This window comes from Formica exsecta, unplaced genomic scaffold (genome assembly GCF_003651465.1).
Source record: "Formica exsecta isolate Colony F162 unplaced genomic scaffold, ASM365146v1 scaffold32, whole genome shotgun sequence".
Taxonomy (NCBI): domain Eukaryota; kingdom Metazoa; phylum Arthropoda; class Insecta; order Hymenoptera; family Formicidae; genus Formica; species Formica exsecta.
This window is the reverse complement of record NW_021850453.1, coordinates 936,882-956,050: the sequence shown is the minus strand read 5'-3', so window position 1 is coordinate 956,050 and position 19,169 is coordinate 936,882. Positions and strand designations below refer to the sequence as shown.

The 19,169-nt window shown below is 33.0% G+C and overlaps 3 protein-coding genes across 3 annotated transcripts in view; 1 reads left to right on the top strand and 2 right to left on the bottom strand.

Moving 5' to 3' along the window:
• LOC115238087 (putative fatty acyl-CoA reductase CG8306) overlaps positions 1 to 749 on the bottom strand; it is a 4,347-nt gene extending 3,598 nt beyond the window's left edge. The window contains exons 1-2 of the mRNA XM_029811637.1: positions 433 to 749; positions 158 to 303 (exon numbers count right to left, since the gene is read on the bottom strand). Coding sequence (XP_029667497.1) covers positions 158 to 303; positions 433 to 729 — 443 coding nt within the window. The 5' untranslated portion in view covers positions 730 to 749. The remainder of the gene's footprint in view (positions 1 to 157; positions 304 to 432) is intronic.
• LOC115238050 overlaps positions 1 to 1,352 on the bottom strand; it is a 16,051-nt gene extending 14,699 nt beyond the window's left edge. Inside the window, exons 1-3 of the mRNA XM_029811554.1 lie at positions 1,098 to 1,352; positions 433 to 681; positions 158 to 303 (exon numbers count right to left, since the gene is read on the bottom strand). Coding sequence (XP_029667414.1) covers positions 158 to 303; positions 433 to 681; positions 1,098 to 1,337 — 635 coding nt within the window. The 5' untranslated portion in view covers positions 1,338 to 1,352. The remainder of the gene's footprint in view (positions 1 to 157; positions 304 to 432; positions 682 to 1,097) is intronic.
• Positions 1,353 to 1,986: 634 nt separating this feature from the next.
• Positions 1,987 to 9,735, top strand: LOC115238082 (axonemal 84 kDa protein-like). The gene is made up of 15 exons (XM_029811620.1): positions 1,987 to 2,541; positions 2,698 to 3,842; positions 4,213 to 4,399; positions 5,197 to 5,337; positions 5,498 to 5,572; positions 5,663 to 5,862; positions 5,967 to 6,145; positions 6,269 to 6,535; positions 6,821 to 6,982; positions 7,067 to 7,220; positions 7,602 to 7,887; positions 8,114 to 8,209; positions 8,285 to 8,506; positions 8,674 to 8,781; positions 9,118 to 9,735. Exons 2-15 carry the CDS (start codon positions 3,769 to 3,771, stop codon positions 9,256 to 9,258), a joined length of 2,292 nt encoding a protein of 763 aa, XP_029667480.1. The 5' UTR covers positions 1,987 to 2,541; positions 2,698 to 3,768; the 3' UTR covers positions 9,259 to 9,735.
• The last annotated feature ends 9,434 nt before the right edge of the window (positions 9,736 to 19,169 follow it).

Sequence of the window (19,169 nt, the reverse complement as noted above, 5' to 3'; positions counted from 1 at the left end):
CTATAAATATGTAAATCATAAAGAATTTAAACTTTATCACAATATATATATATATATATATAATTATTATAATAAAAGTACATATATATATTATTTTTATAACTTGTTTATCATAAAATATGAAATAAAGAAATCAATGCAGGAGTTTAACGCTTACTTTGACTTAAATACCTCCAAGACATAATCATTCACGGTTTCGGCAATTTGAATCGTTTTTCTCCAATCGATTTCCATTGGATATACAATTTCGTCGACGACGGGTTTATCAACTTGTGTATAAGTCGAGCTGACATGCACCAAAACCTTAAACGAATGAAATTAAATTAGTGCGATAGTGTTTGCCAATAATTATTTTTAATTGTAATTAAAACCGTCACGCAGAATTTTTAGACGAAAAACACACCATTTTGATGAAATCTCGCGATTACTTACCACCAAATTTTTTAAACTTTTGCCCAAAACGCAGATGTCTCTTGTCGACCGAATGTTTAGGAGCACAGTTTTCTTCAATGTATTGTCGAATCTTACGTTCGCCGCTACGTGAAATATTATAGATACTTTTTCAATCAACATGTTTCTGTCAGCAGATGACAAACCCAATTCCTCGACTTCGATATCACCCTTCAATGGAATCAGTTTTTCGAAACAATGAGGTTGTTCGCTTCGTAATCTGTCAAACAACTGTAGGATGCAATATGCATAAAATGACATAATTTTTTTGAATGGCATGATTTTGGCATAACTGTATATATGAGCACATATTTATACACATCAAAATAAATAAATAAAATATTAATTGTATACTAAGATAATATACAAAGTGGCTCACTTGGTGGTACAAGTTAATAACTCTATGTTTTACGTAAAAGTTTCTGTTTTCGTAGAATTTAAAAATATAAATTCTTCTAAGAATTCTATTTAAAATTATAAAGTCGTTTCATAAAAAGGGGTGAAAAGCATCATAATTTTATCATTGTTATAAAGTTCTTCTTTGAACACATAAAAAATATATTTAAAATATGCTATATAGGGGTCAAATTGTTCTAAAGTTCCTTAATTTGTTACCTGGATCACCTTGTATATAATATTAATTATTTAATATATTTTTCTCTTATATTACTTGCCGAGCTTGTCAGCATCTGCTGGAGTCTTTCTTCAATGCACATATTGGTCTTTGGGCGCATTAATAAGAATATTTCTTTTGTATCGGGGCACGATCTCAACAACTTTTCTATCAACACTTTTCCCAAATATCCTGTTGCGCCTGTAATGAATATACTTCTTCCAGAATAAAATGCTGGTATTGATAAAGTCGATTCGATCGTTTCTTTGGCCATCTCTCACAATTGTAACAATATATTTAAAAACACAAAAAATAAAATAGTGCGCGTATTCAGTCAAATAGATTATAGGAAACGTATAAATTTTCTGTTGTTATCATATAACCGTATCTGGATAAAATCACAAATAAGTCTGGTAGAACTCGACGAGGACAGTATATCTTATATTTATAACGTTCATCTACATTGCTCATTAATTTGTCAGCGACATTAATCTGTGATCTGGCGATTAATTAGTTAATTTAATTTTAATCGTTTAATTTAAATATCGATCATTGTTTTGCCGCACATTATAATCTTCCAGAAATATTTTTTTATGGCCGGCATAATATCATATATGTATTACAAACACCAAATTTCAGAATGCGAAATCATACATATCGGCATTCACTCCTATTTTTGCACATTTTGATGAAATACAAATATAAGTATACATATTTTGTGTATTCTTTAGCATTTCAAAATAAAATTAATCGTGTAAATTCATAGATAAATACGGAAAAAGATCATGCCAAAAAATATAAACTTATTTCAATAAGCTATTATTTTTAATAATAATTTTTTAGCAATAAATTTCTTTTATATATATATTATCACACACACATATACACAAGATAAGAAAGTATTCCTACGCAAATCAGTTATCAAAAATGTATACAAATGTATGCATGGAAGCCTACTCGTAATGATGAGTTGCACTGTACATGTATATACTTTTTTTACCATTTGGTGATAATTTTTGATGCCTAAATGATTTTAGTGTTTTGTTTTATTATATCAATATGTATATGTGTGCATAATGTATGATATGTAATGCGATATCTGACATGTTTCTGCTTAACCTTGCTGCTGAAACTATAATGAATTATCGACGAAAAATTCAATTAAAATTTATAGAATGACTTGCATCATTTCTTGATACGCCACAATTTTCTCGCTTTTCTTAATGCGGCATATTTATCATTATATGCCCTATATTTAGCATTATTGTACATTCCATTTTCAATGATGCAGTCTTTCCGTGAAAATATCTTTCTCGATACTCGATAATTGAACGCAATAAAGAGCAGAACGCTTATATAATGCGGATGTACACTATTAACATGGAATCTGACAAAGAAATCGTGTATAAGGCACAAGATCGCGACATTGCTTCTAGCCCGATTCGTTTGGATCCTGACGAAGATACTCCCGATATAAAGTATGAAGCCAAATTATATAATGATTGTTTGCGCTAAAAAACGATAACTGTTAATTATCCATATAAATTTTATCATGTTGAAAAAGACTTTGATCCTGTATTAACATAAGAGATTTTTATTCCTTTTTTTTATTAAGAATTTTCTATTTATTTCAGATATCCTATTCAGAGTGAAGCTGAAATCATGAGAAAGACTATCGAGAGCAGAAATATAATTAAAGGTAAGAAAGTAGGCTAAAAGACACTCTATATTGCTTTTTGCAAAAACAAAGATCTTTCATATTCTATATCAGATTCTGAAACTTATGACAAATACGAGGAAGATGAAAGCCTTACACGATGGCAATTATCGAGAAAACCATCGGCTTTCTCGTCACTAGTATGTTATATATTTATTGCATTTATTTATTAAAAAGCTAGATTTAGTCGAAATCAATTATATCACGTTTTTAATACAGAAGGACGATTTATTATTTCAACATTTTTTTTAATGAGACAGATATTCTTTGTTCGCTTGACAGATTTTCTCGATGTATTTTTTACACGCTTTCCAAAAAAAGCGATATTTGCATTATAAACGAGTTTTTTGACACCTTGTCTTTATTTAATTAATGCACTTGACATTGCACTTGACTTGCTTGACCAATCCGATTTTGAATTTAAACAATTGCATGCGAAAGAATAATTAACTGATAAATTATACAATGATCTGTATAAATACCTTAATGTAATACATACGTAAAATACTGCCATATTAAAAAATATATTTTTTTAATATAAAGAATTTCTGTGCGTGTCATATGTCAAATAAAAGCTAAAATTATAATCTCGAAGCTATTTAAAAGTGTATCAAAATACATATAATTTATAGATATAAAAAATATTATACTATACATATCGCTTCTGAATAAATTTTTGTTTCAGCTACGTGAATGGAATGTGATACAGGTAATTCTGCTATATAACTAAGCATTGTATAATTCGACTATCACAACGCGAATGTCTTCTTTATTCCTAAATTAATGCTGTATTAATTAATGTCTACAATTTTGAGTAGCATCAAAATATCGAATAAAATCATAAAGATGTTGCGAAATATCGCAAATAAGCTATCATGTTTCTTGCAGGTATCGATTATTGCACATTTCATGTAACGATTTTATTAAAGTAAAAGATATATTACATCATACGATATCAATTTAGTCAAAGTTTCTGGAAATTGAAATAATGACGAAGAAAGCACACACAGCGTTGGAAAAAGAACAGGCGGCAAGCGCGGCTGCTGAAGCCGAGGAAATTAGGTAAAAAATACAATGATACACAAAAAAACTTAAACAAGATTAGATTATCCAACGCACATAATAAAATACTGCAAGCGCGTGTATAATCAATGCTTACTTTTTCTAATTTAAATCACAACGCAACTCAAATTAGTCTAAAGAATTAATAATTTTTACAAAGTAATAGTAATTATTACTTTATATTGTTTCGCGACATTATGTGAATCAATCAATTTCTCAATAAATTCTCAGACTATTATCTAAGGTTGATTAATCGATAATACCAACAATTTGTTGTTAATTAAAACAATATTTGTCCATATTAAACTTTGAGCTTTTTAGGATTTAGGATTATTTATTATTAGTATATAACGCAAAGTATCTTGAAAAGAACGCAGATGATTAAAGACATGTACGAGGAGATTCGTTTGGAGAAGTATAATATGGAGAGGCAAGCGTTGCTCGAGGAACAGGAGGCAGAAATGCGTAAGGTTCAAGTGGAGAAGACGCAGGACGCGCTTCGTGATTATAAAGACGCATTTGCGGAATACGTAGCGGCCGCCGAAGACGAGGAAAATGTAAATATTTTGTCTTTTTTGCATATTTAATAAAAAACAATTATAATCAATGGCCGATTCTTAATTAGCTGGAAATCTCCGAGTACGTACGTATATGTGTTTTTCACACACTTATACGATATTAATTTGATATTTTTATAGCATATATTAATTTTTGAATATATTAATAACATGGTTTAACAAAAAAGATTGGAGAAGTATAATATGGAGAGGCAAGCGTTGCTCGAGAAACAGGAGGCAGAAATGCGTAAGGTTCAAGTGGAGAAGACGCAGGACGCGCTTCGTGATTATAAAGACGCATTTGCGGAATACGTAGCGGCCGCCGAAGACGAGGAAAATGTAAATATTTTGTCTTTTTTGCATATTTAATAAAAAACAATTATAATCAATGGCCGATTCTTAATTAGCTGGAAATCTCCGAGTACGTACGTATATGTGTTTTTCACACACTTATACGATATTAATTTGATATTTTTATAGCATATATTAATTTTTGAATATATTAATAACATGGTTTAACAAAAAAGAAAAAAAAAAAAAACATAATGAAAAGAAAATAATTCATTTTTTCACAGTGTTTTTTACATTAACAATCTGATTCTTGCTTCCAAATTGCTGTATCACGTTACAATATTGAGAAATTTGCGATTGAAATTATAAAAAAAGTTATTTTTGAATTATTGAATTGTGTAATATAAAATTAAATTTGGATTATGTGTCATATAAATAGACTTTTGTATATATGGCGTGTAACATCACGTGATAGAATGTCATTATAATGAAATAATTGTTTACAGTGGTTTAGATATATAACGTGCGACGGATTGCCAGATCCCGGGAGCTTATCCGAGATGAATACTTATATATTTTTATGGTCCATGGAAGATGAGAAAGTTAACATGAGCAGTTTCGTTGTGAAATACAATATTATTATCTACGTATGTGAATCTTCATACAATTGAGCCAAATCAATAATGTAATTAAATATTAATATTATTGTTTAATTTGTCAAAATGTAAACATTTCGGCTCCCTATTATTAATTTGTGGATGTAACATTCCTTCCATCAGTTATATGAGAGTAAAATCTTTTTTACAGCTATTAGTGAGACTCGACGAGATAATACGATTCTCTGTGACGAGATCGCTCGATTACATAACCGAATGCGAGACGGTGAGTAATCGATTCTGTCGCGTACATGATTTTTACTTTACATAAAATGATTATTCAAAGTTCATTCGTATCATTCTGCATTTAACGCAGATTAGGCAACGATTCCGAGACAAGCTTCGAGAATGGACGGACGCGGCATGTTACTCTCTTCTGCGTGAAATAGAGAGGAATATGATCCGCGAAGGTATAAAAACGGCGAGATACATCAGCGTCTCCGATCAGATTATTTACTGCGTTTGGGCTTTGATAAAATTGCCCATCGGACTTAAGCAGGTCACCGATAAGGATCGGTACGTGTCGAGATGATCGCGGATATTTATTTATTTATCTATTTTCATATGTATAGACGTATATTAATTTAGTTCTAAAAACGATCGCTTATGCTTTTCGGCAGAAAACCGATCGAAGTACATTTCGAGGAATTGGAATTGACCATTAAAATGCCTCTCGACATCGATTGCTACTGCATGGCGATTCGGGCGTTGTGGCTAAATCACGATTATTACTCCGATTACGCGATCTCGTATGTCATGCCAAAATTGCCAGACGAATACGAAAACATGTACGCTATAGGTATATATAGATTGCAAATATTGTCGACTATATATATACTATTTATCTATTTATTATATAAATACTATAGAGACACTTTCATTCCTGTGACTTGGATTCTCTTCTTACGCATGTATATTTCAGATTTCCTTACTTACTGCCAAAACGAGTATGACGCGAAAGTAAAGATACGCGAGGATCAGGTCGAGGGTCGTAACTTGCGACTGCAGGAAAAGAAAGCTATACTCGAGAAGATAGAGAACCCGCCGGTCCAGGTGCCCACGAAACTCGACAGGAAAGGGAAGCAAAAGAAACCGGGCGTCCCGGGTGCGAAACGTCCGGAACCGGAACCGGAAACAGAACAGCTGTCGTATCTACCTACACCGGACGAGATCATTTTACAAAGAGAGGGTATACGATTCTCTAATTCCCGATCTATGATTAATATGCACATATTTTGACGTCGCAAAATTTTTTAAATTTAATTACACAAATATTTCTTTATTTTAAAAGCAACATGTTTAATTATATATATAAAGCAACTCATAGAGATCGATTTTTTTCAATTTGTTCTAATTTATGTAATACTACGGGATTCTTATTATACATTCCGTGAAAAATATAAGTCGTTACTGTAATATGGCGAAGAGAGAATAATTGTCGAGAGAAATGTATCATTGTTTCTCTCCTTTACAGACGAAGCGCGAAAAGAGATTAGAAAATTACTATTTACGCGATGCGAAAAGACAGAGATAAATTTGCGAAAATACAGGATACTCGGCGGTGTATTACACATCGATTTAGTTTATCAGCCGCCGCAACCCAAAGACATGAGCAAAGACATGATGCTTACCACCTGTAACTAAAAATTATTTTAATTAATTTTAAAGAGTTATTATATATCTTTCCACATTTAAATTAAATCTCTTACTTTCCTTGCAGTACAAATTCCCAAAAAATTGAAATTCGTACCATTCTGTAAACCGTACAAGGCACCACCGCCGGCACCCGATTCTGAAAGAACGCCGGAAGTGATCGAAGCAGAGATGAAAGCTTTGGAGACTGCGATGGAGGCATTGGTTCTAGTAACTTTAAAGTACGTTCTATAAAACACAGTTTTTACAAAATTTATTATCCTCTCTCAAGAGAGTATCTCTTTCATAAGCTAATAGATCTCTCATAATCTTATTACAAACAAGAATTTAGGAGTATAATACAATAAGCAAAATTTTGGTATAGATGGGCTACTTAAAAAAAATTACTTGAAAGTTTGCAATAATGGTTAGACATAATGAAAAATTCTCAATTGTAGACAGAGATCACCTTTTCAGAAAAAAAATTATACGAACTAATTTGAATAAAATTTTCTTGAGAAAATCACGATTAAAGTTTTCGCATCCAAATTTTTTCTCATCTTCAGATGTGGTTGCATTTGATCATATATTATATTAACCGTGTGTATATTCTATTTTTGTAGACTTCCCAGTTCTATTATTTGGTTTGAACCGCCGTTGGTGGCACACTGGATACCTGAGAAAAACTTATGGTCCACGCAGGATGTGCACGATATCAAGTACAACGAGGAGAAGCAAACTATCACGTTTAGAACCGGCAGACTGGGCGTCCATGGCCTCGCTGCTCTCAAGTTCGTCAACATCCCCTTTCAAAGTTGGGAACTTAAGCCTGAGATGGGCAGAAACGCGCGAGGCGGAGTTGTACTCAATATATCCGCCGCCATCATTCAAGCAGAATTTATCGTCAGGGTATTTCTTCAATTTTGTGGATCACATTTAGTTTGATCAAATAAAATTTTCATATGTAAGAAAATAATTTTAGATACAAATTTTCAAAAGAAAAAAGAAATATACGGAATGATCGATATAAACGGCACTACAAAATGTGTTAATGCCTTCTAATATAAAAACATGAAATAAAATAAAATGCGAATTATATTGCGATGAATTTGATAATGTCATTCAGTTTTCGTAGGAAGACTTGGTCTGTCTAAATTCGCTGGCTGGCGGTATGTCAACGGCGCTCAAAGAAATGATTGGAGAATATATGAAACTGTATCTTTTGATTGAGGTAATCTCTCTATCTCTCTCTCTCTCTTTCTCTTTACCTGGTTCTTTTTATTAACGCAAAATTTTTCTCTCGTAGAAGATGCGTGACGCCGGATGCGATTTGTTTCCAGAGCGAGATGCCTTCAGTTATGTAAAAGCTCTTTCGGTAAAGCATCCAGTAACGGAGAAGCACTTGCGAGAATGTATCTCTCTGCTTTGCACGACGTATACATTCTCTTGGTCACGCTGGAACGCTACTCGAAATTCCAGGGAAATTGTGATACAATTCAAAGAACATCACGGATGCGTCGCGAAAGAGGTAGCGTGTTTTGTTTATCGAAAAGTTGTTATAACTATTGCTGCCGTTCGAGCAGCAGGATACATAATGAAAACAGAAGGATAAAGAATGATCGTAGATTCCATCACACACACACACACACACACACAGACAGATATACAGAATATTTTATTTTTCCTTTCCTACAGCGAACAAACTTGACTCTTTTGGTAACTCCCTTGCGAACAATGACAGTATCTTGTACCGAAGTGAGTTCAGAATTTTCCGATGTACCTCTGGATGGTGAAAATGCAAAGGTAAATACATTTAATTTTAAAAAATATGAGAGCACACACTACGTACTATATCAATCATCTGATCTTTAATTATTTTAAAGATAAATCGTGCCATTAAAAAATACTATATTATATTTTTATATAGAAAGATATAATCTTATAAATATTATAATCTTATAGAAATTGAATTATCTATTTTACTATGCATCTAAACTTTACGAAAGATTAATATTTGTATCAATACAAAATTTTTCTTTGACGTATCTCGGATCGATCGAAGAAAAGGCAATGCATTTAAAAAAAAAAAAAAAAAAAAACGATAAGATACAACTGACTGAAAGATGTTTTTTCTGGCAGTTTTATGCTGATCTATATCACTTAGCGCTGCAGAACGCTGGGATTAAAAGTCGACTTTTGATGAAGAACGTCTCTTTCAAACTTGCCAATACTGTCACGGAACTTCTGGGTTACACTAATGTAATCAACATGTCATCTTAACAAGTGTTTCCGAGAAAAAAAAATAAATAAATGTAATATATTCTTCAACAAGTTTATTAAATTCTTTTTCTTCATATTTATGAGAAAACTATGCTAAAAACATATATGCTTTGTATCACACTCATTTTACGGCTGTTTATTAACTGTCAAGGGAAAAGCATAGTTTTCGGACAATTTTACAAGTGTGCTAAAGCTTTCTGTAGTGTTTTGAATTGTTGTAGTATTGTTATCAAAACATCTTTTTATTTAAAAATGATACGCAAAAATTTTCAGCGTGTCATTCTCGCCTCTAACATTACGATTCCGATATGGCCGCGGCGAGAACCCAGGACCCTTAAACAATAGATAAACTTTGTTTATCTATTTATTATTAAGCTAGTTTCCCACGATGCGATTTTTCGTGCAAGTTTACTTGCGAGGAGCCCTGCCAGCCACCGTGCAGGCTACGCAGCGAGAAAAGTTGCTTGCTGCGAGTAGCGCTGATTCTTGTTGTCTTTTTTTTGGTTATCATTGTGTGCCATTTTTTCATCCAAAGTCTTCTTTGTCGTCTTTTCATGGCGGTTTCTTTCCACTTCTAAAATTAGCAAACGAAAAAGTGCTCCTAAACTTTTCCTGCGTCATTTTTCCAAATTTTTTTTTAGGAGCAGCGCACAAATTATCATCCGTTTCATCCGCTAAGCTAGCTTTGCGCCTCGCTCCGTGTGAAGCGAAAACCTGCAGCGCGCCCAGCTTAGCTTTATGTAATGTAAAGCGCAGGGCAGCAAGCAGCAAATCATGCATCCTATCCAACACGAAAAATCGCATCGTGGGAAACGGGCTTTTAGACATAAATGTTAAAGGTCAGTTTCAGGAAGTCAGCTATTGACAATGCACATTTTATATATTTGAAATGTAATCGTTATGTAACTGTTTATCATAAGTATATAAGTTGAATTATGTATACATACGTCTCTATAACCGAAAATGAATTGGAATTATGCAGTTCAAGAATGATAACGTAAATTTATAAAATGATGCAGCAATATATACCTATGCCAATAGTACGTAGAAGCATAATGCAATTTATTATCCGCATGTAAAATGCGTGTAATATATATGATATTTTTGTAAGATTATAACATTATCATTGTTTAATATGTATATAATTAATTCTTGTTTTACCACTTATTATAAATTATTTTTGTAGCTAATTAAAAATTATTTTATATATTCTTTTATTATTTTTTTTTTAAATTTATTAAAAGAGAAATATATAGAAAAAAGAAATATTAAAAAAATTAAACCGTATGATTTAGTATAAATTGCATAAAAGTTTACTTTCTAAAGCAAAATGTAAAATTTGCCTGATGCATTTCAGAATGATGAAAAAAAAAAAAAAGTTTGTTTGGCATTTCAAAGAACATTAACTAATTGGAAAACATTTCTTTTTTACACTAATTTCTATCACTTAGTGCTGAAATCGGAAATCACACGTAATATATTCGTAAGATATTCAGCATGTCATTGTAAGAAATAATTTTAATCAGAGGAAAAAATAAATATGATACCTTTTTTATCAGAAGCGCTAAGTTTTCCATACGCTTTCTGACGCTTCTCAGAATGGAAAATTTAATGATGAAAAAGCTATCATGTTTATTTCTTTCTCTGATTAAAATCATTTTTTATTAATTAATTCTTAGCAACTTTTATATCTTATAATTAAATTTTGTTGCTCGTTACATTCGCTATTTGTCTTGGCGTCCTTTTATATGATCTTGAATATACGAGGTATTTACATACTAATCGTATACATAAAAAAAAAGCTATTGACAGAATACATATCATGTACAGATAAAACGCTTAGGTCTTTATTGTAGGGATATACAATCTGTTTTTTCGATATATTGTGTCCAAGTTACCTTCGGTATAGTAATGTTATCGCACGCACATTTTCATAATTAAATAACAAAAAAAAAAAAAAATCTTTAGCCAAATGATTTGTGTATCCAGTCATAAAGCGAATTCGATGATTGAGTATCTTCCCGAGACTCAGCGCATCGCGTATATCACATTTTTATGGTTAACAAACAAGTTATTCTCATTCATTTTCGCGATTTATTATAAAAATATTTGCATTATATGAAACAACCACTGTTTTTTCGGCAACGATAAACAGACAGCAATAAACGTTTGCAATTGACATATTAAAATTTGTAGAATATGCATACGAGAGTTATGTGAATGATATATAATTATATATATATTGAAGCGATACAGATATGCGTGCGACGCGCACTAAGAGAATACAGTGCCAGGTCTCGGGAGGATATACACAAAAAACGCGATTCGGATATTTCAGAAGAATAAAATATCTTTATCTATCTCCTCTCCTGTTAAACAATACGTTTGTCTCAAATTGCGCTCGCTGTTCGCACTTTTGAAGCAACACAGATGCGGATCAGAAGCTATTAAATCACGATTAAAAATCGAATCCGCGCGAATCGATCCTGCTCCAAATCGCCTTCTCTGCATTTCTTGACAAGCTTACGACAGTTCGTATACGGAAAATTGATTGCATCCATCGGCGCTCGTTTTTCATGTGCCTAATAATTGTGCATTGACTTAACACTTACTATATGTATATATATTTATATATTTATATACGAGTATATACATGTATGCAAAGATATGTTGCTAGTTCACTGTCGCAGAACGTATCGTTTGACGAAGAATATAATACAGGGAGCCGAAAGTAAGTAGAGTACTAATCTACATTTTGTTTTTAAAATAACACGGGTATGCTCTCAGTTGATACTTGGACTATAATTAGCAAGTAATTAGCACGATCATATACAACTCTCTAAACTTTTTAGGGAACTTAATTAAACGTGTTTTGCTTGCTATATTAGTCACTTTTAGAAAAAATCACGGATAAAGATAAAACCGAGTTCTAGTTTGCGTACTAATGCTTCAAAAGATAATCAAATTTGATTATCGGACGATAAAATAATTCATTAATTCTTCAAAAGAGAATTAATGAATCCAGCTTCTAAAATATATACGAAATCTTTTATTTATCATTTCACTATTTGTTTCTTTTTAATATAAAGCATTTTATGATGAGTGATTAAGATTTATTTTTATCTTTAAAAAAAAACATTTTTGAAACACAGAAATACATATAGTTCGAGAATGTTTCACATTCGGAAAACTAGACAAAAATGACAAAAGTCCAATGTATAAAGCTACGAGAAGTTTTATTTAATGGATGAGCACTTTTTTTCTTTTCTTATATTGCTCTGAATGATTATAAACAGTCATTTTTTGCTTAAGCACATTACAAGCTTTTAAAAACGTCTCTTCTATCAAGCGGCATTTTAATACTTTGCACTCGATGAACCGTTTCAATAACTCAGAAATTAACTGCTCTCTGGTCGTTAAATTGAATTTATTCAAATTAGGTTCGAACATAATGTAAGAACTTCAACCCCTTAATTAGTTGTAATATTATCTAAAAGACTTTCGCGAACCAAAACTTTAAAGAGCTTATTAGAACACATATTTTTCGGTTAATTCTTCATGTCGACTCTATTTTAATAAACTCTTTTACTCGATAAGTAGAAATATATAGCGCCAAGAATTTCTTCATTTCTTTCTCCCTCTTCGTCCTAATAAAGTACCGAAATGGACGTGTAATGAACGGTAGAAAAATTTGCCGAGTGCGAAGAACGAGAGAACGAGATCCCTGATTTCCGGTCTCGATTGGCATGATAACGCAGTAGGGAGTATGTCGTGCAACAGCGAACTACTATCGGAAGGTAGAATGGCTCCTTTATTTTTAGTATCTAGTACGAATCACACGATACATTTCTCTTGCCTCGAGATCGGTTTCGACATCGGTTTCAAGTGCATGAAAAAAACTGCGTTTCTTTCTTTCTTTTTTTTTTTTTAAGCTGCTTACAATTGAGGTAATCCATGCTCTCTCTCTCTCTCTCTCTCTCTTTCTCTCTCTTTCTCTCTACCTATCTTTAGTGCATAAAACCATATAATATAACACGTGGTGAAATGCATCTAGAAAACGTGTATAATAATTTAATTTTTGTTGCTCAAACATTTGTATTTATGTACATCATGTAACATATGTAATACATTAGGATGTAATACATTAGAATCTTACACACATGCGTTTTGGCGCGTAATTGTCATAAGAAAAGTATATATTATGCTTGTTACTTGCTATAAAAATAATTATGTTAATTTGTTTTTTTTTTTTTTAAGCTGCTTACAATTGAGGTAATCCATGATATAAGGCCCACGTCACACTTTCCACATCGGACTATCGAGCATATACTATTTCGCTAGCGATACTTCTCTCCGTTCTTTTCTTTTTTTTCTCACCGTTAAGTACTTAAAACTATATAATGTGTATCCCGCAAGCCCGTCGCGAACCGGTCACACCTGCCGGCAATCGCTTCGCTGATTTACTCTTTCAATCTCCTCCTTCGGCTTATCCTCAACTAAGTTATGCTATGACTACGACTTCGACATATATGTATCACGATACGGATTACAGTACGCCTAACACACACGACATTTCGCTTTAGGACTAAGTACTTAAACATTACACGTTCAACCCAGTCTATAACAAACGTTAAAACCATGGTAATGTAAAGAGGATGGGATCGGACGCGACGAATGAAGAAAGAAACAAAAAAATGTGACAATGAGAGACTGTCAAAAAGATATGACACGCTATCGAGACATCGAATGGCAAAATGGAGAATGAATCATCGCAGGAAGTATTACGGTTCTCTCTATGTGCAGAAAGCTTAAGAAGAGAAACAAATCGAGATATATTTAATTATCAATTAATTGAGAGACGTAGAGAGCAGGACCAGTATTCTTTTGCTAGTTGACAAGTCTCGATAAATCATCTGATGTTTCGCGACGTTGTAGCAATGATTGTGGATCCCCATCGAACGGTCGATTTTTAGACAATAATTGTTAACGCAAAATTATTTATATCAATAATCCAGGTAGTAAAAATAACATCTGATGTTTCGCGACGTTGTAGCAATGATTGTGGATCCCCATCGAACGGTCGATTTTTAGACAATAATTGTTAACGCGGCAAAATTATTTATATCAATAATCCAGGTAGTAAAAATAATAATTTTGACATCAAATTACATTAAGATGACTATTTTTGCTACCTGCAAAGTTACTCAGACGAGAGATTCAGCGATTAAATGACAAACATATAATAAATACTAATAAATTGTTTTCATTTCAAAGTACTCTCAGATTTGACTTTCCATTTACAGATTATGATTTTTCGTCGATTAATCGAATCGTTTATCGAATAATCTCCGAAAGAAAACTCGAGCAGATTTTCAAGTACTCGACCGCAATATTTGCATTAAAATATACGATAGAAAAAATTTGAAGAAAGAGCAAAAAAAAACGTAGAAAGAAAATTACAAAGCAATTTGAAGAATATGAGACATCGCGAATATTCCAACATTCTGTACATCTTGGATTATTCCCATACAAAGGATTAGAATGTAGATACACACCTAATTCCTCTTAATCAAATTGCACGTATCCTAATTATCTCTCTCTTGTGTCTTCGTTACAACACGTATACACAACTCGCATAACGTGATCGTTCGCGCGAAAAAGTGATCTTACGTATTCTATGTTCATTTTTGGCACCTTGTGTTATATATTTTTGCATTGTAATAATCAGCTTTTCTAAAGGCCAGAATCGCTGTCTTGGTGGATAAACGATATAGAAGCGACTGTATCGTTACAGCAAACTAAAGTTGATCTCGAATGTATTGTAATCGCGTTCGAGAAGGTAAAATTATTCAAAAAGATAAAAAGGGAAGAATAACAAAAAGATACAATGGATTTCGCGCGTATCTCGATCGCTATTAAAATCTCTCCTAACAGAATAATGTAGAAAACAAAAAACAAAAACAAAAAAAATAACTAACAATAACACAATCGGAAAAAAGAGAAAAAGAGAGATAGAGGATCGTGCCTGTTTCTCTCTTCGACGGGAACAACGGTATTTTTTAAGGGTAAAAGGGAGAGGAGCGGGCTCGTGCATTAAAATTTCGCGATAACAAACTTTGTTTTTGCAAGCACTCATGTGTTTTTGTAAATACCATCATTTTAACGTGATACGTAAACCGGGAAACACTCTTATATACAATGTATACAGACTACGACATACAAATATTAATCTAATCTTTTGTGCTACTCGATATACTTCCGCATAATTAATATATACCAATATAACCATTTATATATATAAACTTTTTTTATATTCGCTCTCCGTGTTTCACTAATTTCTACGGTATCTCTTCTCTTCTGCGCGTATGCGCTAGAAGGCTATTGTAATTACGAAAAATCGGTAACACTTTCGACCCAAATATGTAACGCTTAAATGTAAAAATATTTCCGGGATGTATTTGTCGCAATTGCAAAAGGAAGGCGGGGAAGAAGGGATGGGAAAGGGGATTGGGAGGGGGGGAGTAGATAGATGGATAGGTAGATGGGTATAAGTAAACCCCTTAATAACGATACTCCTGTTTCGTCACGCCGAACGTACATTCGAGAAAGAAAAACTGTGCTGTCAAATCGATCGCGATCTCGCGACACTCCGCTATTGCGATATATCCCGTTCGTACGCGAGGAAACGTCACTAAGAGCGGCAAACGCGTTTGGAAAGTTTCTCGAAGGAAAAGAAAACTTTCTCATTAGTAAAATTTTTTTCATACATACACACGTTGCTGCGATAAATTCGTATGCTCGAGAATAAAACTCGTCCCTACATGCGTTTAAAAATGCTTTATTATTTTTATTTTTATTATTATCATCATTATTGCGATTGTAATTTGGAAAAACTAACGATTAGAACAGTATAATTGAGCGGGCGAATGTATGAAATGCATCAAATCTTCTCTAGTGGAATCGTAGAGTCTCGTACCATTTGCTTTCAAAGTGATTTAAGAGAATAGTTGAATCTTCTTATCTCATCTCACATTTAGCGTCTTCTTGTTTATTATCCGGTAACTTTGTTAACGATATAGATACTTTCCACTGAGAAACTTTCCAGATGCGAATGACGCTTAACGTTAAAACTTGGTTTTTTTTTAATGTAACATGGATTGTTCGTCCTTTCTTTTTCTGTTTTTTTTTTTTTCATCTTTTTTTTACATCAACGGCGTACACTTTCCGAAGTGTACCGAGCAAATTCGCAAATGAATTTGTCTCGTGTGTCTCTATATTATTGTTAACAACAGCAGACTATCGGGTATAACGTAACATTATCGTTTTTTTTTTCCTTTCCCTCTCTCGATGCGTAAGATGCACCGATAGCGCTCTTTTTAGAGCGAGTAATCCCGCAAATAAAGCCCTGACTCTTTATCGATACAAAAGTGCCGTCAAAAATATCTCTTTCCCTTTTTTTTACCGGGCTTTAGTTAATAACTGAAAGTCATGCCACAAAGAAATTTGTGTAGGATTACTTCGGTAATCGCGATCAACGCTAGCCAAGCGTAACTAACAACAGAGTAGGGACGGGCGAAACTAATCAATCGTCTCGACAACTAATTATTCACTTTTCGTTAACCAGTCGTTTATAGAGTACTGTTTCTTTTTATTATTCTAACACTTGTGCGTCAACACTGATCGCGCGAGAGATCGACACTGATTAAACTATACACTAAACAAAATGCAGCGGAGTCACGTCGAGTAGCGTCTCGATAGCAACTTCGTTGATTCTAACGGTATGCATGCCGATTATGTTCAATTGCTATATTTAGCTATCGTTTCTGCCCTGAGAATAAAAATTTAAAATTTGTATAAAATGAAGCACTTGCGCAAACTACAAACATTCAGCTATCGTTTTTTATGCGTTTATTTCATTCCTCTCTCGAATATTTCTTCCAGATGATATCGAATCCGTTTGGATTCTCATTATTTTATTTATCTTTCTCAAATATTTTTTTTTCATATATCAACTTTAGAAGTCCTTTTTGAGCGGCTCGCAAGATCTTCACAATTTTAATTATCGCTTGTATTCTTATGGTTAAAACGACTGGTTATTCACTAATTATTGCCCATCCCTACAAGAAAACATCGCTTGTCTTCTAGGGATTATCTCGAAGTGTGTTTGCCCATGGGGAGGAGCACGCTCTGGTGTGTGTTTTGTATGTATGTTTGTATGTATGTGATAACAATTTTACGTTACAATTTATATTTGTCTCGCCCATTTTTCCTCGCAGCTTCGAAGCGGCGTCTTCTACGTCACAAAAATATCAACGTTGGAAACTACTACAATATTCTGTACTCTTTTCGTTTGACCAACGTTCGACTTCTCAGTGAAGAAGTTGACGCTATTTTAATAATTCTACCGATACGTCGCTTGCGTCAAAACCAATATCATCGTACTAATCATATATTCTATTTAGCGAAAATAAGAAAGAAAGATTATATCGGAGAGTAAAGCCAGAATATTTGCGAGAGCAAAGTTAAGTAGAAAAATTAGGGATAATCTACTAAATCGGATTATCTCTAACAGTGATCGCTTGTACACAACGGTAAACAAGATTGTTTCGACGGGATCGTTCGGTTTCAAAACTTTGTTGGCAAAAGTAATCCTAAAACCCCACATTTCACGTAAATCTGGATTTGCAGAACTTACTTACTCTGACATGTTTTTAGTTACGACCAATATATATATATAAAAATATATAATATTATATATATAAAACAAAATAGAATACAAAAAATGTTTTTAAATTTGTCCAAATTTTTGCATTTACAGGCAAATCGATGTAATCGATGATAAAATCTGAAGGATTTAGAACTGCTATGTATGCATTTGAAATAACAGAAAGAATAGAGAATAATTCTAAACTTTCTTCAATCTTTTTTTACAAAATTTAATCGGTCGTGTCTAAAAATATATCAGAGATTTTCGGGAAATTTTCTGTAGATATAATTTTCAAAATAAAAAAGAAAAAGTGAATGAAAAAAGGTAGATTATATTTGCAAAAAATGTAAATATGTACGCGTGTATATTTGTTTGTCGTAACATTTCTTATCTTGCCGGGATTTTTAATCACGGAGAGATCCTGAAAAGGATGAATTTTACAAATATAACAGAGATGCAAACGCACGCGTGTATGTCTCTCGCTTACGTATCGGTATATCCTGGTCATGTAATTCTAAAAATGCGTATAATAACGTTTATCGTAAATATAAATATTACGAATGTGTGTGCAGATTTATAACATGTCGCTATCATGCTGAAATGGTACTCGTCGTTTCGGAAAGCTCATCAAAACTTCGCTATTTCAGGTTCCGCTTTCTTGGCGCGAAAAAATGTTCTTTAACTAGACGGTCTAAGGGGCAAGTAAAAGAAGACAATAGGTATCGTTGCACGATTTTATCGCCTTTAATCTTGAATTTAATGATCACAGTGATTTAAAATTTAATATTATACAAACTCTCCATCCGCGAACGAATCTTACCGAAAACTGCACATCACTAACTTGATATCACGTGTGCTAGAATAACACTATACAGTTCACCCATAAAACTAACGTTTCATCTTCGTAGGATATCGACGTATCTCTTTGCTCTCTTACTTGCCCCTTTAATTTTAGAGTCTGCACAAGTCTCTGATATAATCTCACCGCAAGAGCGCGCAGACGCAAACATATAATACAAAAGCCCGTAAAGAGACGTCTGTGAAAGACGCTTAAACAACGTCTAAAAGATTTAAACATCCGCCTGTCCGGATTGAAGCTTGTTCTCGAGCAAATAACTAAGATTAGGTATTCACAGCAAAATTTTTCGTAGTCATTGAACCGCACCGGGCGGCGACGAGGTGAATATAGAAGGAGAGGAGGGAA